The sequence below is a fragment of the Psammomys obesus genome, unplaced genomic scaffold, assembly GCF_907164565.1.
Source record: "Psammomys obesus unplaced genomic scaffold, mPsaObe1.curated_primary_1811, whole genome shotgun sequence".
NCBI classification, from domain to species: Eukaryota; Metazoa; Chordata; class Mammalia; order Rodentia; family Muridae; genus Psammomys; species Psammomys obesus.
In genome coordinates, this window is record NW_026592890.1 from 9383241 (window position 1) to 9406126 (window position 22886).

General features: G+C 37.3%; 1 protein-coding gene and 1 pseudogene across 2 annotated transcripts in view; both read left to right on the forward strand.

Annotated features, from left to right (window-relative positions):
* The window catches only part of Pacrg (parkin coregulated), a 438897-nt gene that overhangs the window by 44468 nt on the left and 371543 nt on the right, over window positions 1–22886 (forward strand). For both annotated transcript variants that reach the window (XM_055616071.1, XM_055616072.1), the window contains one exon: window positions 16798–16932. In XM_055616071.1, the coding sequence (XP_055472046.1) occupies window positions 16798–16932 (135 nt within the window). The remainder of the gene's footprint in view (window positions 1–16797; window positions 16933–22886) is intronic.
* LOC129683354 (60S ribosomal protein L35a-like) lies at window positions 14775–15131 on the forward strand (annotated as a pseudogene).

Sequence of the window (22886 nt, forward strand, 5' to 3'; positions counted from 1 at the left end):
ACACACACACACACACACACACACACACACACACACACACACACACATAAAAATAATAAGAGTTGATCAAGTCAGTCTGGGATCCAAAGTGAGGAAACAATTTTGTTAAGGGTACAGTTAGATGGCTCTTTGTAGGAAAGGAAATTTGATGGGATATTTCAAAGAAGTTAAGGCCATGGGTCAGACAGCCATCCAGAACAGCCTGGGCAATGGGTCTGCTGAAGCACAGACCTTGAGGTAAAGTATGTCTGCGGTGCCCCAGGAGACCCAGTGTGGGTGCTGTAGAGTGGCTCTGATGAAAGTCAGAGCTATCAGAGGGCGCAAAGACAGAGAACATGTGCTAAGCATATGTGAAGCCCTCTCCACAGTCTTTGTGAAAACAACATTTTCTTTTCTTTTCTTTTTTATCTTCATGGCATCACCCAATTCTAGGCAGTAATGTCATTTTTCTTACCTTGATGCAGGTCAGTACAGTCACATCAGCTAGGTGATGACCTTTGCCAGGCAGTGATGATAAATATAGCACAGAATGTCCATTTCCCACTCTCTCATCTGTCTCCTAGCTGTGTTTCTATGGTTTGTGTTTGACGTTTGTCATTCACATTCTGCTCTGTCATCATCAAGCCAGTTGTGACTCATGTGCTTATGTGAATGCTCGACACCTCCCCAGTCCTTGTCTGACCATCCCGACTTTATCTGCTAGTAGTTCCCTCTAGTGCAGTGGTTCTCAACATTTCTAACGCTGCAACCCTTTGAATACAGTTCCTCAGGTTGTGGGACTCCCCAACCATAAAGTTATTTCATTGTTACTTCATAACTGTAATGTTGCTATTGTTACAAATCATAATGTAAATATCTGTGTTTTCTGATGGTCTTTTGCCACTCCTATGAAAGTGTTGTTGGACACCCCGCCCCCAAGGAGTCATGATCATAGGTTGAGGACTGCTCCTGCAGTGGGTCACAGCAAGCATTTTCTTTGGATTTTCAGTTTTCTAAAACTATTCCTCCTTAGATTGATTCCAGAAGAGAAAATTTTCTGAAAATGGCACTTTGCTACTCACGTCTTTTGAGTTTGACAGGGTTTTACCCATTGTCCTGCATGAAACCAGTGAGCAGAGGTGTATGGAACAGTCTTTCAAGTGGCTTGATGTTTTTAATTACTCATGCAAAAAATACTGTTTTTTTTTTTTTTCATTGTAATAACTTCACAAATGTATGTCTTGGGGAGCATTTTTGTTCTTATTTTTCTTGAAATACAGGAAAATGTATTAGTTATTTGCAGTAAACAGTTGTTGTATTAAAACAAAAAGGGGCTAGGTGTCTTTTTAGATGTCTGGCTGTTCTCATTCTTTGGGGCTTCAATTATGACAAAATGGAGAACCTTGGCCAAACCTTGTTCCTCTTCTACATTGCTCATTTATCTTATTCCTGTCATGGCTGTCCTGTTTGTACTCTTGTTCCTCTTCCCCCTTTTCTTCTACTTTTAAAAAAGATTCATTTATTAATGTATTTTATGTATATGAGTGCTCTGTCTTCATGCATACAGAAGAGAGCATCAGTTCTCATCATAGATGGTTGTGAGCCACCATGTGGCTGCTGGGAATTGAAAGTAGGACCTCTGGAAGAGCAGCCAGTGCCCTTAACTGCTGAGCCAACTCTCCAGCCCCTCTTACACCTTTTTAAAACATTATTTTTATTTTTCTTGAAACACGGTTTTTCTGTGTAGCCTTGGCTGTCCTGGAACTCTCTCTCTAGACCAGGCTGGCCTAGAATTCGCAGAGATCTGCCTGCCTCTGCTTCCTGAGTGCCAAGATTAAAGGAATGTGCCAGCACCACCAGGCTTTCTTACACTTTTAATATTTAGGTTTTATTAATGCTTGCTTTCAGAGTCCTGACAGCTCCAGTTCTATCTTTCATTGCACCACCATCTTTTTCTCTGTCATAAAGCTCAAATTTCTACTTTCTTGGTCATCTTTCATAGACATGTTTCCTTTGCTGTGTATTTTAAATTCTTGGCAAGGAGCCCAGTTTAGCCTGGCGGTTTTCAGCAGAGCTGCTCTTCTGTGCTTCTTTTTTTTAATTTTTTAGTATCTTTGTCTTGATGCTGTGCCAGGTCCTGTTTTAATGCTTGTGTTGGGGACAGCTGTCTTCTCTGAGACCCTTATTCTCAGGAGTTTCCTGGATCTTGTTGCAGGCTTCTCGATCTAAATCTTCCTCTCTCTCTGCTTTTGGAAAAAGTGATGATTAAAAACAATACTGGTTTATATGTTTATCTTGGGGACCTCCCCTTTTACTTCTCTGAACCCCAACTAGATATGAAAAACCTCTCTGTGAGAACTGTTTACATCCATACTTAGAAGAAAGAAAAAATTTTGTTCTTTACAGTCTCCTCAAATCCCCTTTTAGCAATAAATGAAGTTTTTGTTTTATTTTTGTCTTTATTTATCTCACTGTATTTGTCTGAGTTCCAGGATAAAAAGAAATTAAGGGGGAAGGTCTATGCCAGGAATCATGCTAACTTGATATTTGGTACATGTTATTAGTAGAACAGGACCTAAAGAAGGATAGCACAAGGACATTTTCTCATTACCTCTTGTATTTCTAACATCAAGATGGATTGTCTATGGTTATTCATATATCACCGTATTCATGAAAAGAGCATACAGCAAAATATTTCAAAGAAGAGATGTGCATGAAAACTCCTCACTAACTCTGGCAATGTGTGTGTGTTCCTATTACAAATGTATGCAATGCTTGTATAAAATTCAAATCATACAACCATATGCATGTACTTAAAATAGATTATGGCTGGGCGAAGAAGACTGCAATAGAGTCCACTGATAAAACTCCCATTTGATAACTTGTGTCAGTTCAGATGAGGGAAAAGGTGGCTAGGTCATGTTTGTCCTCAGTGGGGTGAGCAGGAGTTAACTTTCCATGTGAATACTTGGGATTTATTTTGGTCATAAGCAACCAATTTTTACAAATAAAAATAAAATGTGTGTTTCCTAAGAAACAAAATTATTTTTAAAAATAATAATCCAATTAACATGTGACTAGACAATGATATATTCTCCATAAAGGAAATGACATGCTTTTTAGGTACATCTTCATGTCTTTTTGATTTTTTAATATATCTCTGAGTGTTGAATGGACCACAGAGGAAAGCACAAAGCCAGTAAGGTTTAAGCCTACTGTCTATTATGGTGTCTGTCATTTCCATCAGAGTGACTGTGCTTTGTGTGGGTTAAGTTTGTTTTGCATATTTTTCATCTGATTTTTGAAGATTTTTTTTAACTTATAATTAAGGTATTTAATATCTCTGCAAATTGTGTGAAACTTGAAAGTACTTTATTTTACAGTGGTTAGAAAGCGGAACGTTTTTGCCAGTTTAAATGCTTTATTGCAGACAGTTCTAAAAATCGACTTTTATCAGGCAGCTGGTTCTTTCTGGAAAATATTGGCTTGCATCATTAGACAAGGATTCTCAATTTTCCTATTAAAATACTCAGATGCATACATTGCAAATGATACTAGTGTCTTCACATAGACAGATCCCACATGTTACTCTAATTATTCAGTAAGAAGTAACAGCTATGAGACACAGGGGCCCATGTTTGGGTAGGAAAACATTTTCCACACTCTTCATCATTAACGGTGCTACGAGAATAGAATATAGTTTAAAATATAAACTCCTACCCATTTGTGTTCTCTTTTTACATTTAGCTCACTCATTTCTCTGGCCTCAGTGTTAGGTGTGACAGTGCATTAGCCAAGCTGCCTAAATCACTCAGGCATTTTATCAGTTCTACAAGACAGATGCTAAGTAAATAGCCTAAATGAAGTCTCTGGTGACTCTTTGGAGGCAAGTTGATAGCAAGAGCCATGCTTGGGGCCTTAATATGGGACCTTTTCTATATATAACTGCAGGGGTGGGGTGGGGTAGCTTCTAAGTAAACTCTGTGAGTCTTGACCTGCCAAGATTTCTTTTTTGTCATTTGATTATTGATTCTCATTATGTTAGGAAAGGCTGTCAGTCATTGCTTTTTCTCCCACAATGGAGCACCATGGGCTATTAAAGGAAACCCCAAAATACTATAAATGGGATTGATGCCTGGTATAATCATTGATGTTAGGACAAATTTAAACAATAGAAAGACAGCATGCTGAATAAAATCTTAGCAGCAAGTGTCTTACTGTTTAGTCACAATTTTTAATGCCATGACCGTAATGGAGCTGCAACCGTTGAGTCTTTTCATATCACATGGAAGAGGGCTATTGCAGAAATAATCTGTAAATTAAGTAGACCCAATGAAAACAGCATCTATGGAAAGAAAATCATTCTTACCCTTGAAACATCAGCAGAGATGTTATTTCCATGGCTCTTTGGATCTCAGTTTATCAAAAGTAACACAAAAGAGTTCATGCATACTTAGAAGTTGTTTTACTCCTGAGAGCATTTGAATTCTAGCCAGCATGGAGGAAGTTTCAACTCAGATCCTGTCTTACACTGAGAACATTGTTTCTCAGTTTATCCATAAGAAAAACTGTAACATAAAATACTTGTTTTAACATAACCATTATATAACAGTGCCAACTTGTCTTTTTTATTACATATATACAAAATTGGCTCTAGTTTTTATTCGTACTAGCCATATCAAATAGCCTCTCTGAGCACTATTAGCAAAATGAAATTATTTTTAAATATCACAGAAAACTTAGATTTTTAGTGAAAACTTTCTATTTGTATAAATGACTTTACAAGGCACAGATATGTATTCTTTAATGGATATGTCACACAGAGAGAAAATACATTGAGTTATCAGTATCAAAATTTTGGTTATAAAGTTGTATGAGCAAAAATAATTGCTTGAATACAAGAAATATATAGACAATTCAGATGAACCACTTGTGAGCTAATTGATACTAGCTATAAAATATGTAACTAAACAAAGCTAGGGTATAATTTCTTGGATAATTATTTTTTTGTTGACGTCATATGAAATTCAGGCTTACAGAAAACCATATTTCTATTTGGAGCCACTGAAAATTACAGATAAATTTTAGTAAAGGTGAAATAATGTGTCCTGATGAAAGGACAGTGTCTCTCAGTACAAGCAGTGGCTTCTTTGGCAAGCAGAGTTTGATAGTTTGTGTTACTTGCCACATTCTTATTTCCGTTACAGGTTCTGGATATATTATATCATCTAAAATTTTATCTATAGTGGGAACAATATGTTTGTCTTGTCTTTTTGTCTCTAATAATGACAAGGCTTATGACTTGTGACTGTATATAAAATATATTTTAGGAATAACGTCTCAGTTCTATTCTGTGTGTGTGAGAGAGAGAGTGAGTGTTTTTGTGTACACACAATTTCCCTGTGTCCTATCTATTGAGACAGGCTTTCTTGCTGAACCCAGTGCTCTCGGAATGGCTAGCTTAGCTAGCTAGAGAGGTCTGATCTAATTACCCATATGTTCCTACCTGCTGTGGGTGTGGAGGAGCATCTGAACTCAGGTCTTCATATTTATATATCAGGTAGTTTACCAACTGAGCCATCTCCCTTTTGCCTCTATTTTAAGATTATTTAAATTTGTGTTATCATAGGCCTCTGAGTAAATTCAGATTTATGACGCATAGATTTTCTGAGACAAGATTTTGTTATGTAACCTAGGCTAGCTTCAAACTTGTGCTAGTCTTCATGGTTCAGCCTCCTGAGTGTGGAGACTGCATGAACTTTTAAACACAGAAAACATCAATGTTGCACAAGTATTTTGGCCATTTTCAATAAACTAATTAGTTACATATACATCTTTTATTCTTAAGCACACCTAGTGTCTAGGGGCATTCAGCAATTTATTAATTCAGTGTTATTCACTTACTTTACTCCTCCTAACTAATTTCTAATTACTGTTAATTTTTCTCTACTTCATACCTGGATAATAATTTTTTTTTTGCCATGGCATAAGATGGGTTGGTTCCTATAAAACATCTGGTTTAGGTTCATATTTCTCTTCTTTCCTTAATGGGCTAAGGTCTGGTTTCCACCCTATCACTTTACCATTGTTTCTCCATTTAGATGCCATGTGCATTAGTCTTGACAAATACCTGAGAGAAATAATTTGAAAAGTAGGATTTATTTTAGTTGGCTGTGTCAGAAGTTCCCAGGGCTCTGGGGCAGAGGTAAGGCTGAGTCACAAAGGTATTGGGCAGTGTGAGAGCTGCTCACTTCCCCGGAGCCAGGAAGCTGATGAATAGAAAGGCGAGCACCAGTTGTGCACCTTCCAACGCACACCCCAGTCACCCACTCCCTCTACTCTGTGCTTAACTCCCACACTCTTACCCCCCACCCAGTCTAGTCCTATTATAATCCATCCGTGGATAACCATTGATTAGGTCAGTCCTCGTGATCTACTTACTTCTGGAAGTCCCAGCAGCTGGCCTTCACCAGTCTTATCCATAGCTCTCAGAATAGTCACATTGACCATCTAGCGTAACCCATGGCAGATGGGTGCCTCAGTCCTCTTCTTAAACTACTTCCCTGCATCATTGAACCACAGCAGAAACTCTTTTTCTGATTCTTACAGTGTTATTCCTTTCCTTTTTTTTTCTACCACTCTGAGTATTATCCTAGTCTCTGATAAAAATATCTTGTTGTTGAACAGTCAGGGACCATCTTAGATTCTTGACTTTTTTTCTGTGTATCCTCTCCTTTAAGGGAAAGGTTGATTTCCAGAGATTGAATCCTCCTCCTTATCACAGGCAAGACTGTCTACTTGCATGATAGGTAGCTTTAGCTGTTCATCCAATAACCCCTGGGGGAAGAAGAATCTTTCTGATCTTACTCTAGGGCAGGAAGGTGATGTACTAGAGAAGGTAGGCTGTATACTGAATTCCAAAAGTAATGCTAATTATTCAGTTATTCAGGAGAAAGAGATGAGGAGAGAACAGGGGCGAGTACAGAGAAAATTAGCTGCAGGCCGATGGAACTGTGAGATCCTGAAAACCAAGAAGCAAAGCATACTGGCTTTATCTGGTGGCGACTTGTGCTGCCATGCCTGTGAGTGGCTAGCAGCAGAGATCACAACCCTCTCCCAAGGGTCTGTGCAACATATCAATAAGAAATCATTTATGGATCATAAGCAGATGAGAGATATAATTTAATTAGTCTATTTGAATATTCATTGTGTAGCACACAAAAAAATGACCTAGAGAAGGCAAAGCCAGAGGCAACAAGAGCAAATAAAAGGCAGAGGGAATCTCCTATAAAATTTCAAAGCCTTTAGATGCTGAATAAATGAGAAGTAAAGATGATAAGAAAACAATTTTGATCAACTGTCCAGTGTTTAATGTTTTAAAAAACGAAGAGCTTGTGCAAATTGGTAACAGTGTGGAAAAGAACAGAATACACATCTGCAGGTATGTGTATTTGAACTTACACTAAAATGAGAACCTGCACCACTTCATTTGTTAATCACAGTATGTCAGTTGAGCAATAGAGTGATCCACTCTCCTGTTTAAACACTGGATAATTATTTCAGTAATCATAAAGTACATAAACTTCCTATTTCAAATAGAGGCACTTATCCTAAGAGAATAATAGAAAATAGAGAAAACATATGCCAGAAGTACTTAACAGTATGGTTACAATGGTCAAAATATAATTGCTAATAGTTGGTAGAATTTGCTTAGGCGTTGACACTGAAATTTTACTATCAATACCAAAAGCATTGCACATTGCACAGAAAAGAAACATGCACAAAGTAGAAAGGTCACTGAAAGTGTAAAGGTATGACATCTACAGTATGTATGTTTCTGAAAACTTTAGAAGGGGAAGTTTCAAATTACTAACTGATACTAGAATTATAACTGATTAGCAAATTTTCCTCCAACTATTCTGAAATCTGTTATTTACACTACTTACACAAGTAAGATTATTTGCAACCTTTCTATTGAAACCTAAGCCTTAGTTCTGCCTCTAGGTCTCAGTCAACCATTATCCTCAAATCCCACATAATCCCACGTAATCCCACAAACCTCACACTTGTTCAGTGATTCTTTGTATTTTGCCTAAATCTGCATCTAGCACAGTAACTGAGGGCATGTCCTTTAAACACGAGGACTTGCTGCCTGATATTTGGTGAACAAAAAAAATCACAGGGAGCAAACTGGGCAGCCACTGACTTGCAGCAGTTCTGAATCAGAGTTCAGGATGCTGGCTGCACACGCTGCAGACTGGGTCACACTCCAGCAGGAACTCAAAAGCACTGCAGAGATGTCCCCCCACTGTACGACAACTATGCTGTAAAGTATAACAATTCTAGGCTGCAGCTTATGCAACTGGGAATTACGATCTTTGCCATCTACTGGTCTTGGTGCTTTAGTGAGTTAGCTAAATGGACTAATTTGAATTACCCACTGTCAACTTTCCATTTGGAATAAAAGTCCTTTCTTTTTATAGCCCTGGTTTATGCTTCAGAATAAAAATAATAAAAAGGAAAATTTTAAATTTTATGACGGAGAGTTGGAGAGAGCCTTAAATTCCTTCCTACTTATTATTATTACTTTTGTGGCCCTATGACAGACACAGTGATCTAAGTCCTAAATCCATTACAGAACATTCAATAAATGCAGGCATATAAAGTACTCTGTCATCTGAAGTCATTTCAAACTGCATTCAATATCTTGCTTCCCAAGTGCATTAGCTTTTATTAAAAGCATTCTGCTGTGACATCCACTCTTCCTAATTGGTTTACGGATTGTCCCCACCATTCAGGCAATCTTAATTGCATTTTCCCACAAAGCTAGTTTGATTTATGGGTCCTTGTTTGCTTTATATTATTTATAATAAATCAGAGTAGAAATCTTAAGACATGAAATAAAATTTATAACATTTCCTCTTCCGCAAATATGAACTTACCTAGGAATCCTTAGCAGTATTTTTATGTGTTTTGGAAGTTGTTTAGTCAAGTATTCATCTTCTGTGTGATCTCTGATAATTATACCTGCATTCTCCTCCTAGAGCTACTCTGTATCTCACCTGGAATGCATAGGCTTAAAGAATTATTTGGGATGTGATGCATGTAGGTTATAAAAGATGCAATAGAACACAAACACACACAGATTCTGTTTGAAACAAAGAAAGTATTATCTAAGGTTATAGTGAGAAGGTTCAACTACTAAACTAGGAGATATAATTAGTAATATCCTCTTTGTTTTTACAAACTGCAATTTTGAGATAAAAAGTTATTGTGAAATAGATTCATAGCAGAGATAAAACTTAAAAATGTTTTTAAAAGCTAAAATGAACAACAGTAAAATAAAGAGAAGATAACATACTCAAGAGAAAAAAAATCTTCTATTGTTGAGTGATTGCATTTTAACATGGGTTACTTTATAAAATCCTCTTCAAACATAGAATTTCCATGGACCTTCAGTCATAGAGGCACTCCTGTAGGGAGTACATGGAAATTTATGGGAAGAAAAAGCTGTAAGTTGTCTATATCAATTTATAAAAAGCCTTCTAGGCTTCCTTAGAGAGAAATGTGTTCATTTCTTCAAATACTTGAACAGTTAGATTTTAGTTCAGAATAAAAATGATACAGTATGTATAGAAGAAGAGACAAAAAGGAAATGGCTTTAAAAAGAAATATAAAGCAAAGAGAGAAGGATTATTGCAAACAAATTTTAAGCCACATAAATGAAGATAGGCTTACTGTATAAACAGTTGACTTCCAGAAACAGAAAAACTTAAAAAATAATAGTTAGCAAGTTATAACCTTGGTTATAGCCAAGGTTTCAAGCGGAGACACTCGTTTCAGTTCAGTTGAGGTAGTGAGGTTACCCCAGACCTCTAATTTCAACAGTGACATGGCAGTGAGCCTGTATTCACTTGTATCCCACTTAATAGGAATGAGATACTTGTCCTCTTTTCTCCTGGAGTGTCATCGGAGGACACCCAGTGGAGAGGCAGAAATTATACTACTGTCCACTGAGAGTGAGGCCAGCCCACAGTATATGGTGCTGGGAATGGAGGACCACTCACACTCCCAAATCAGGGAGCTATCATGGGACTTCATGGGTGCTGAAACCCACTCCCTTTCTTAGCATGAATGATAAATTCTTTCCTTTAATCCAAGCACGGATGAATACTTCTATCCCAGTTTGTAAATACTGAACTCTATCCCACATCCCTGCAGACATATTTAAAAAAAAAAAAAAGGTTTAAAGTGAACTCTATTCATGTTGGTGTTATAGCCCCATAGCCCCATATAGCCTAGCTGCTATGTCATTTCATGTATGCAAACATCCGTTTGCTACAGATAGGGCTCTGACAGCAGAACAAAGAAACAATTGTACCTATGTCTAGTTTAGTAAATCAGTGAGTTCAGTAGAGCTACATATGTGGGGACTCAAAGACAGCTGCATCAAAGACAAACCCACCCCCACATGGATGACAACTCAAAAAAGCTGCCTCCCCTGGCAACAGTTTACAGATTATATTAGTGGAACTTTCGGAGAGGGACATCCTGAGTTCTACATTTTTGAATTCTTGTAAATTTCTTACAAGTTTCATGAATCTCTCTCTGCTCACTCCAGCACTAGTGTACTGGGGGTTGGGGTGCAAACAGGGAAAAGAAATAGATGAGGAGGAAAAGCACTTTAGAATTTCATAATATAAAATTTCTAAAAGCTCATATCACACCCAAACTCAGTAAGACCTCAAGGAGAATGAAAATATATAATCAACAAATACCAGCATTAAACCAACAGAAAAGTTAGATGTGTGCTAAAAAAGAAATTGATATTCCCCACCCATTGCTAAAAATGCTTTGATGAGATGAAAACAGTAGAAAAATAAAAAGCCCCAGAAAATAAAGAATCAAGTGAAAGTTGTAGGATGAAAAGAAATGGTAAATATCATTAAATAAACAAACAAAAAAAACCTTTGGGTTCCATAGCAGAGTAGAATCATCCAACCTGAGCAACAGTGTTAGAAAACTTGAAAAATTATAAAAATGTGAAGTCTGGTGTCTTCAGAATATAAAAGAAGGAAGAAAAAGAAGCCAGGTCTGAAAGGCATCTAAACCAAAGAAGAAAGAAAAAGAAGCCAGGTCTGAAAGGCATCTAAACCTCCCAGATTTAGCAAGTGAGCAACAATCTACAGATTCAGAGTTGAAAAAATTTTAACAGAAAATGTATAAGAAGGTATATCATAAAGTTCTAAACACTCAAGACAAAGGAGGATCAGCAGGCACTTAGAAAACAGCCAGGCATTTTGAACAGCGAGCTTGTCTCCAGCAGCCACAGAGGCAGCGTGGAAGCAGTGCTTATCTTTCAAGGTCTAAAAGAAGGAGCTGTGAGCTGCAGCTGCTATAACCAGCTGATATATCGTTTCTGAATGAAGAAACCAGGTCATTCTCAGATGACTGAAAATAAGAGAATGTGTTCTTAGCATTTCTATCCTGAAAGAATGTCTAAGAGAGTTCTCACATCAGAAAGGAAGCATTAAAGAAAGAACTTAGGGATATCTCAGAGGGAGGGTATGATGTAGTTTAAATACTAAGACTGAGAGAAAGTTAAGGTTGTCTGGAGCAAAATAAGCCATACCTGAGAGCCTGGGTGCAGACTTTTCTTTTAAGAGAGTTGTCTCCAACTGCTCTTCTTGACATTTGACAATTATGTTTGGCAGTTGAAGAAGAAATTATAAAAGTCTCTGATTATATTATGAATAGCCAGTAAAGGAACATGTAGAAATGTAAGATTTCTACTTCTCATAAGAACCGGTAACAATACTAAAAATTAATATATGTTATTCACATATAATGTAATCCTCAGAACAATGAATACAAAAAGCTTTAGAGTGATACACAGTCAAAAATTGATACATCAAAATGTAAATAAATACACTCAACTCACAGGAAGGAAAAATATAGAATTTTTAAATGAACAAAGGGAAAACAAAACAAATTAAAAAGACTTAATTCTTAACATAGAAGTACATTGAATGTACTTCTTGGTAATGTACTTTGCCATTTACTTGGTATATTTACTTATTGGTATATTATACCAATAAGTATAATATTGGTATATTAATATATAATAATATATAAGTATAATAATATTGGTATATTATAAACTGATAAAGTGAATTGCATAACATCACCCAATGTTATGTTGCCTAAAAATATTTTCAAATATAACAAAAATCATGTCAAAAGTTTAAGGAAGTAGATAATGGAAACATGAAATAAATGCCAATTAAAAGAGAACTTTAATTAACTTATTTTAGAGAAGCTGTGCTCTAATATATAATGTACTTTTTCCAGAGCACCTGTCTTTCTCCTAATTTTGGTGCTTACAAACTATGTTCTAATAGCTTTAGTATCCCAAAACATTGATGAGAAAAGAAAAAAATATGGAAGGGCTGTAATAATATTAAGTAAGGTAAATTTCAAAGAACAATTAGCAGAGACAGAGAGGGTTGTTGCATGATGAAACAGAAGTCAGTCTAGGAACAATCCATAATAAAAATGGTCATTTTACCAATAAGTCATAAAAATTTTTAGTGTGGCTGTACCAAAATACCAAAATAGAGTATTGCCGAATATGTGAAATAAACATTTATAGATATGTGGAGAATTAGGCAAATCCACAATTTTAGTTGGAGGTGTTCTTCTCTCACTAACTAATAACATAAGTAGAGAGAAACACAACTTTATAAGAAAATAGGACCAAACTGGTTGTTTTGTTATCTTGATTCAAACCTACACTTGTCTGGGGAGAAGGGATCTCAATAGAAGGATTGCCTCCATCAGCTTGTCTGTATGCAAAATTATAGGGCCTTTTCTTGATGGGCATGGCAAGGTACAGCCCACTGTGGGATTGTTACCCCTGGGCAAGTAGTCCTGGGTTATGTAGAAGCAGGCTGAGCAAGACATGGAAATAATCCAGTAAGCACCATTCCTCTATGCCTTCTGCTTCAGTTCCTGCCTGCAAGGTTCCTGCCTTTAATTCCCACCCTCACTTCCCTTGGTGATGTCAGGAATAAACCCTTTTGTGTCCAACTTGACTTCTGTCATAATGTTTATCACAGCAACAGAAATCTTGCTTGGACAGGGCCTAAGCAAACTATCCAGAACTCCCTAAACAGTAGCAGTAGAATGCGTATGCTCTGCGAATGGCTACAGAATGTTTGCCATATTAACCCATGTTCTGGACCATAAAGCAAACCTCAGCAAACCGAAATGCCTATAGTAATCCAAATACACCCAGATAATCCACAGAAATCCGGGAGATTTTTCAAAACCACTGGACTATGTGAAAATGATACACTGCTTAACAGCCTAGATGGGCTGTCAACTAGAGTGCATGACAGTAGTACATGCATACTTTAAAAAGAGAAAAAATCTCCAATCATTTAAGCATCCATTACAAAAAAGTAGAAAGATAATTGCAAGTCAAGTTTTTTTTTTAAAGAAAGGAAATAAATACAAATGAAAGTGAAAACACAAACTATAGAGCAAATATTGAGGCAAAGAATGAGTCTCCATAGACAGTAAACATCTAAGCAAGACTGACGAAGGAAGAGACATGAATTGCCAAGTATCAGAAATGAATAATGGATGTCATTACATATCCTTGAGAAACATGAGAAACATGCTAACAGATCATTTTGACAGTCTAGATGAAATGGGAAAATCCCTCAAAAATATGAACTACCATACAATAGGAAAGATGATTTGAATATCTGTGTAACTTAAGAAAATAAAATTTATATTTCCCAATTTTCACACCTCCATTATCAAAGATGACAAAAGAAAAATCACACAAGCAGCATATTAATTGATGTAAAAAAAATTTCACATTTGGCAAAAATTGTCATTTATCCATGACTTAAAAATCTTAGGAGAAACAAAGAGGGGAGAGAGGTAGGGAGACTCTCTGCTTGATACTGACCACTTATAAAACTGTCCAGCTTTGTTATGTTAGCCCCCAGAGAAGACGGCCCAGACATATTTAATTGTGAATGTTTAACATACTGGAGTACATCCATGGCACAGAATATGCTCTAGTGAAAGTATTGAACTATCTTGAAAAACACGATGTATGTGAATCTCTAGAAATTATAAGGGTAGAGTGAATCCCAAGGAGTTATATACCATATGATTCTTGGAATAGCCAAATTCTTAAAATGATGAAATAATTGCTGCTGAGGGGTAAAGAATTGGGACTGGGACTGATTCAGAAGGGTGTGGCTATCTAAGGGAAACAGGGAGCCTGTGATCGTCTATCTCACTGACAGTAGCCTAATTGTGATATGGTCTCATAACTTTTCAATATATCACCACAGGGAAACTGGATAAAGAATGCATGGAGTTCATGGAATATTTTCTTCAATTGCATAGGGATCTACAGTTATCTCAAGAAAAAGTAAATAAGAGAAATAATAAAGACAATGGGAGTATGCTGCCCAGTCATCTAAAGACTCTAAAACACCAGAACGTACATCCACACACTCAGACAGTTCACGTGCATCACAGATCTGTCAGATTCAGTAAATATTTGTTTGTGCTTTCACAACACCTTACTTTGGCCAAGTTTTCAGTTTTTAGATTTTATTCTATCACTTTTCTGCTGGTGTTAAAATGGTGCCATTGGTACACAATGATCTTTTTTAAAGTAATTTCTTGGCTAAAAAAAAAAAAAAGCCCTTTCCACCATCTTGGCGCCTATGGTGGCCTGCTGGGAACAGGACTTCTAAGCAGCAAACATGCCTGGAAGGCCGTGGTGCAAGGCCATGGTTGCTGGCTGCAAGCGAGATCTCCGGAACCAAAGAGCGCACATGGCTCTTTTTAAAACTTAAGGTGTTTATGTCCGAGATGAAACTGAGTTCTTCTTAGGCAAGAGGTGTGCTTATGAGTGTAAAACAAAAAACAATTCAGTGACTCCTGGAGGCAAACCAAACAAAACCAGAGAAATCTGGGGCAAAAAAAATCTCAGGCCCATGGAAACAGTGGCATGCATGGTTTGTGCCAAATTTCGAAGCAACCTTCCTGCGAAGGCCATTGGATACAGAATCCATGTGATGCTGTGCCCTTCCCGATTTAAACTAATGAAAAGTACATAAATTAAAGAGGAAAAAAAAAAAGAAAAAAGTTAGTCCTCAATCAATTCACCAAATTATGACACAAAATTTAGCATGTGATGAGGAGCAAAAGTCCAGCGTCTCAGCTCGGGATCCCGGCTATGCAGTGCCCATGGTAACAGCGAGATAAAACAGTCTCCTCTGTGGGCGGCTCATGACTCAGAAATCTGTGCAGCGTAGCTGTCGAATGCACATGGTCGTTTTTCATGTGAGTGAATTTGTCTGAAAGCGGTGGTGAATAATTCTGAATAAACACAAATTTGAAATCTTAGAGAAGAAAGGTTGGTTCTCTCAGGTGGTTTCTACATCAGTCACTCGTGGCAGTGCGTGCCAGGACTCAGGGCTCTGAAACCCTGCATCCTGAACTCTAACAAGGGCCAGTTTGCAGTTGCCAGCTTCGTTTCGGCATCCTGTTATGTTCCTATTAATATTCCAAACACTACCTTTTGTATATACACTAGAGACAATATATTCATCCTATATTTTGTTCGTATGTACTTTATGACATTATTGCATATGTTAATATATTTATTAAAATTGAAGTTTTAACAAAATAATTATAAATTAATATAGCAAATCAAATTAAGCTAAATTATTTGCTGATTTGTTCATGTTAAACTAATATGTGAAATGACTGGTAGTTACCTTTTCATAATAAGTAAGAAGTTGAACGCGTTCTGCTTGTCTGTGCTATAATAACTCAGTAGACTGCAGTTTATGATAGGCTATTTACCATTCAGTTTTATAACTTGGTGGATTAGTTCAGATGTAGATAGTAAGGACTTAACACATAGCACTCAGCTTAAATAATTCTGCAGAAAACATTTCTTTTAATGAAGAATGCAGTTTGGGGAGAGAGAATGTCTCACATAATTTAAGATTGTTTCCTGGTGAACTCAGATAACCAAATGCATCCTATGTGCATACATAGTAGGTCTCCTTTCTTCTGTATAAACTGCCTATTTTACCACTCACCTTATATTAGACTCTGTAGTTTTGTTGTTAATATTTATAATAACATGGGCCATCATTTTAAATAGACATACATATTACATATATATTAATAAAGAAAAATTTTAAAAATATTTAAAATTCATTGTTTCATCATCCTCTGACAACATACATTAGACTTGATTTATAATTTATCAGTTATAAAAATTTATAATTATTAGAAACTATAAAATAAGCCATACATAGTGGTGCACACTTTTAATCCCAGCACTCAGGAGGTAGAGGCAGGCAGATCGCTGTGAGTTCTAGGACAGCATGGACTACAAAGTGAGTCCAGCTAAGGATACACGGGAAAACACTGTCTCAAAGAGGAAAAAAGAAAAGAAAGAATAAGAAAGAAAAAATGAAAGAAATTATAAAATAAAAATTATTAACCATTTTTAACACTTTGAAATCTATTGAATGTTCCTTAAATATCTGGTTTCTCTTCCTCACACAAAGACATTAAAGTAGCCTTTTATAGCCTTCTAAAGCAGCTTCAAACACTCTAGCCCCTGAATATGTTTACGTTAACCTGAGATTTCTGTTGTCCCTGGTTAAGCAGTTTAGACTATTTCAAGCATATCTTCTGCAAAGGATTTATTTTATGTTAAGCCTGTTTCTAAGAGCTAAAGAGCATTTTTTTTTTTCCTTCAAGGTGCGGGGCCCTCCAGCTGCAGGGGCATTTAAAGAAAGGCCAACCAAGCCTACCGCTTTCCGAAAATTTTATGAGCGAGGAGACTTCCCAATCGCCCTTGAGCACGACTCGAAAGGAAACAAAATTGCCTGGAAGGTAAGTCTGGGCACAGCTGTGACAGCCAGCTGCGCTCGCGCGGGAGTGACACCCTGATGCCAAACAAACTTGACTGCTAAGTAAATAAACTGGAGTAATTTCTCAGCAAACTGATGGTGGTGGGAGAGCTCTTAAGGCCCCCTGTGTCAGCCGTCCACCTTGACTAACAATTAAATTATAGCCCTCAAAGAAGAAAATGACAGAGTTGCTTTGCCTTAGAGAATTGTCTGCAGCCCAATTCATCTCTATTTTTATGAGAGCCTGGCAGCCCGGCCTGCTTCCAGCAGTCCATCAAATGATGGACCTGGCGGCTGGATGCAGGGAGCAACAGCCATTTATCTCCCCCAGATTTCACCTTCCTGCAGGACACTTCCAAATGGAAGCTTTAATTACCTAAATGGATAGGTCAGGGCTGTGTGCTCTCTGTGAAAGCAGAGTAGAATACACAAGGCGGCGGCTCCGTTGTCCCGGCGCCGCGCTGCCATCGGCCGGGACAGGGCTGTCATCCTTGCCTGTTAGAGGCTGACCTCGGCCACCCAAGCCATTACAGCATGGACACTTTGGCGACAAAAGGTTAATTGGCTTCAAAATAAATGTATTGCCTAATGACTCCATCTTAATGTGGCCATGCCTCCTTTCCAAGACTTGCTGATGTGACTTGTGAAAACAGCCAGTCTCTATCGGGAGAAGGCTTTTACCATTTAATTTGAGGAATGGATGTTATCTCTGACTGCTTCTGCTATTTAATTATTTTTGTTATGAACAACTCTGCTTTTGGTGGTATTTATCAGCTGAAAGAGCCTTTCGGCCTAAAGACAGCAAAGCCACTGCAGGAGTCCACGTCAGGTTAGGGAAAACAAAAGGTCTGGCCCAAACATCACGGATTAAGTGAAGAAGCTGACACTTGGAATAAAGAAGTCAGTGTCTTTGTCTGGAGGTGGGAACTGTCTATAATTAGGAACAGTTCGATTATCGTGAAAACCCAAAATTGTTGAAATATGGAATTAATCAGGTAAATAGCTTGGGGAAGGTGCATCAAACAAACCTTTCCCCCCTCCCACACAGGAAGACAGAGAACTGTATGTATTTTTTCTAGTGTGTCTTTAAAATCCTATCTCTATCATTAGCATTTCTAGATTTTGAGCAGTCATCTGAGCTTAGATGTATTACCAATGACAAAACAAAACAAAACATGGTGGTGTCTTTACTGTTAAGCTTTGCTGTACATGTTCAGTGAAGGAGGTAAGAAGCTTTATATTCTCCTTTGATTCGTCACCATTAGAACGGAATCTCCTTTGTGAAGGTGTATGGGTTGTGAAGAAAATGTCTAGCATGTATACCTGCTTTGAATATGCTAGTCTTAGAATGAGTAAGCACTCCAAACATTTACAGCGGGTTTGGGCTCAATTATATATGATTCCGCACATGGATTTTGTGTTTGATTATCTATGATCTGGTTAATATTAGAAAACAGAGGAGTTTCTACAAAGTGTAACTAATGCTGAGTTAAGATTTTCTAATAGTTTATAGGTAGATGGGTTAGGATGTTTTAAATAATTTCAGCCTACACATAAATTATATTTATGAAAATTTATAATGTGGATTTATTTTGATCTCATCTAATAATATAACTTTAAAGACATTAAGAAGTTAGAGTTACCTTGCAAGGCTATTTACCTTGAAAATAAATTATTAAGAAATAATTAATAAGGAGGTGAGTATTTTCACTTCATATTTGTAAATCCAACATTCCATAGGGGCAAGTGCAGCCATTCTTTCTGGGAATTAATTTGCTGGTACTACTATTGATTATAGGACTGATTGAGTAAACTAAAAAGCAATGATAAAGAAGAAATATTACCAGCACTAGATGTATAACCACATAAGTCTGGGGAGACGTCTCTTCCCAGAACCTGTGGGTGTCTGTCTTTCAGGACTTTATGGCTGGATTCCAGCATGACTGTAACATGAAAATAAGGCTGATATTGTTGACATAAGCTTGTGGACACTCTCAGTGTGTTCATATTTATTCCTTGATGCATTTACTGTGGAAACAACCTGGAGCTAAGTAGGAAGGAGTTGGCGAGTTATTTAGCGTATCATCCCTAAAGACATGGCTTTGACATTAAAGGGAGAAATACGAAAACCCCAGATCTTGCACTGTATTTATCTGTGTATGGACAGAAAACAGGTCTCCATGTAGCAAATGCCTTTTCTTCAACCATGGTACCTTTCTCACCATAGACTGTCCGGGGACAAAATTCCTCCAGGAAGTGATAGGCCTTTCTCAACACTTCTTGAGATAGAGAATCCAAGGATATTTCCAAGTGCCCTGAACGAGTGTGTACAATTAGGTAATAAAAATTCCAAAGACTCTGTAGCTTGAAATACTTAGTACTCACTGCCAATAAGCCGTGCTGAAGGCTGCCCCCTCCTTTAGTCTGGCAGTTCCACTCTGTACAGGGATGTCCACCCAAGTCATCAAATGCCCTTCTCCTTGCTCAGGATTAGCTGAACCAGCCTGCAAAAGGCAAAAGCAGCTGTGGAGTCACCTCATACATTATGTAATGCAGTTAGAGGCTAGCGACCAGAACCAGGCAAATTCTACTTCCTGGCCCTCACTTTGACTTGATGGAATAGTGTAGTCCATGTGGAAAAGCTCATTTGTTCCACATGCCAAAGCAATATGGCAGGCTGAAGCCTCTGGTGAGCCACTGCAGTCAATTCCTTACAGATTCTCTAAAGATCAGCACATCGCCCAGCACAACTTTCTGCAACTGTGGGAACATTGCACATTTGCACTCTGCTGTGGTACAACTGGCCATATGTGACCATTAAGTTCTGAAATGTGTCTACTGAGACTAAGAAACTGAATTTTTAATTTTATTACATTTCAATTAATTTTGATTTACATCACCACATGGCTACCACATTCAGCTGGAGAACTCTAGATTAAGATTGTGTCCATGAGGCATAAACGCTGGATCTCTTTCTCAGAAAGATGATGGCTATTACATATAATTATTATTGAAAATGAAAATGCAGGCTATATTTGTGTGGTTCTTGCAGAAAATAAATTTCCTGATAAACATGAGAGAAACTTTATAAAATACATATAACAGAAGTTTATATATTCTTGCCCATTGCCAGTTTGTTATCTCTGAGAGATGACTAGATCTGCTCTAGAATATGAAGTTTATCAGCCAAACCTTGAAATTCTTTTTAAATTTGCGAATACGCATTTTTAAGCGTCTCTAAGGAACTTTGGTTACCAGTTATTGGAACCATGAAGAAACACGGTGATAACTTCTCTACATTTCCTGTGATACTGTTAATAGTCAGGAAATAAGGAACCTTATTTTGTGGCTGATATCTTCAATATACACATTATGAGCACAGAAATGGAAAGAAGCCAGGTGGTCTATATAAGGTATGATTCAGATACCAGCATGGACGACAGCAATTTAAAACCTGTATTTGAGTTTTCTCATTGTAATTTCCATTCCTTCTTTTCCTTTACTAATATAATATGAATCACAAGGACAGTTATTGGTATGGGATGGGTGGGGCTCTACCTATAGTTCCATGTGGACATTCTGGAGACAGAACTGTTATGGAAAAAAGTACGTACACATCCCCTCCACCTATGCAGTTTCAGTAAGGGGCAAAGACAAGTACACATAGAGATGGCAGCCTCTGAGGGAGAGGGGTTCAGACCCAGATATTAGAGCTTGAGTTGTGGAAGGAATTGTGGGAGTTTACATAGCTTTCTGGGAGTCGCCCCCTTGATTCTGCCTCACGACATCCTCCATCTTCCAGTCAACTAGTATGAAATCTGCTGTGTCTCCCTCCTGTTTATTTTTTTCTTTCTTCAATTTTCTCTTCTCTGTCACTTCTTTTTTCTCCCCTTCCTTTCCTTTCTCACTTCCTTTTCTCATCATTCTTCTGCTTACAGGATTCACTTTCTGAGAGCTTTTCTAAAGCACACTGAAATCCAATGTCAGTTGGAGGGAACCTGAATAAACTTGAAATAAAACTCATTTCTTGTACACTCAGTGGCCAAAAGAAATATTAATCATAACGGGTTCTATGAAAATCATTGTTTTATTATAAACTTCAAATTCCGCAGTATTGTTTTATTTAATATTGTAGCATTTTGTTTAAAACAGTCACTTCAATGGAGACCTTAGAAAAAAGAATTAGGAAAAATACTCTAAGCACATTAGCTTTTTAAAAAAATCTACTCTGTTATACTGTAAACCACTCATTTTAAAGACGAAAAGAGCTACAGATACTCTGTAGTCTTCAAATTCTTTCACTATAGAGAGACATTTTGATAAAGTAGATATAAATTCAGTTTACCTCTGTCACTCCATGAAACTTGGCTATGTGACAATGCAATAAAAAGTTTTGTTCTCTACTAAATTTCCAAATTTATCAACTTAAGGATACCCATATATTATATGGCTCTGACTAAGAAATAGACAACCTGTTTAGCCTCCTGGGAAAATTACTATATACTGCAGCCAAGTCATAAACATCTCAAGCTATCACAAAAGGAGAGTCACTAACATGGATTTGTATTTGCCTCAGAGTCCCCACTGTTAGTACCTTAAAGCCTCCTACATGACAGTCTCTAGGCAGTCCTTGTCCAGAGAAGCAAGCTAACAATGGCCTTTGCATCCCTGCTCCTCCACATTTTATATGACCTATAAATAGTTTTGGGAAGTCACTTATATTCAGTAGACCAGACATAAGTAACTGTATGTTAGAATGGACCTTGATAGCCTCTATGCACCTCTTCAGTGACTCACCGGCATAGTATTCCTCTAGGTGAGTGTGTTAATTATACTCCTGCCTATTGATTAAAATTTTGCTCATCAGACTGTTTCTCTATGAAAAATATATCTTAATATTAATCAAGTTAGTATAATTACTCTTTTGTAATACTTTTTAATCAGTGTTTATAAAAATAAGTCAATTATATATGTATAACCCATTTTATTTAAAACTCGATTTATGTTATCTTATTAAAAAATATAAAAACCTAAGGTACATGAAGTTAGCATAAGGGAGAGGATGAAATTGGGGTCCAGAATTAGAACTGAGGTAGAATTGTTAAGAAGGTCAGTGAAAAGGATGGGCCGAGTACTTCCAAGGCAAGTTCTGGCCCTGGTTGCAGCTGCATTTTCATTCTTTCCTGCTGCCAGAACATGATCTGACACTAAGCATGTGCCTGTGTTCTGTGACCGAAACTCAAGCACATCGGGCCCGAGTACCTGCAAGCTTTACTTTTCTAGCCACTAAAGCAATTCTTTGCCTTTAATGCTTTAGGAGTCATTTTCCTGGTCTGAAGAACAATAATGTCATTTGTTTTAATTATGGGCGATCCAAAAAGTTTTGTTCTATAATTGTTATATTTATTGAGCTACTTTCTGCAGCAAATTTTACATAGGAATTTTCCAGAGGCCAAGGAAAAGAAGCAGGAAGACTAGGAGCAGGAAGTCTGACTTGAGTCCATGGTATTTGTGGTTCAGAATTATGCTAGTAGTTATAGGAGTGATGAACTTGTCTCATGAGAACATTCCCTAGATTTTGCACCAATCCTTCCCAATGGTTATTTATTATTCTTCTCTCACTTTCAAAATGACAGAGACAAGCCCATTTCTCTTCCTAAATGACTGAAAACAAATGTCAGACTTGAATATCTAAGTCAGGAAATGATGTGCACAAAAATTAAAACACTTCATTTGATCTTCTAAGGACCAGTAATGTGGCTTACCCACCTCCCAGTCTTTGTTGAATGACAGTCCCATTCAGGTTTCCCCCATTTGTGTTTCTTCTGATTTTCCGTAGTTCTTTTTCATGTTCAGCAACATTGGTATTCTTGGATTATGAAAACCCCATCAGTGTAACTTTGGTGTCTTCAGTTTCATAAATGTTCCAGTTTTTTA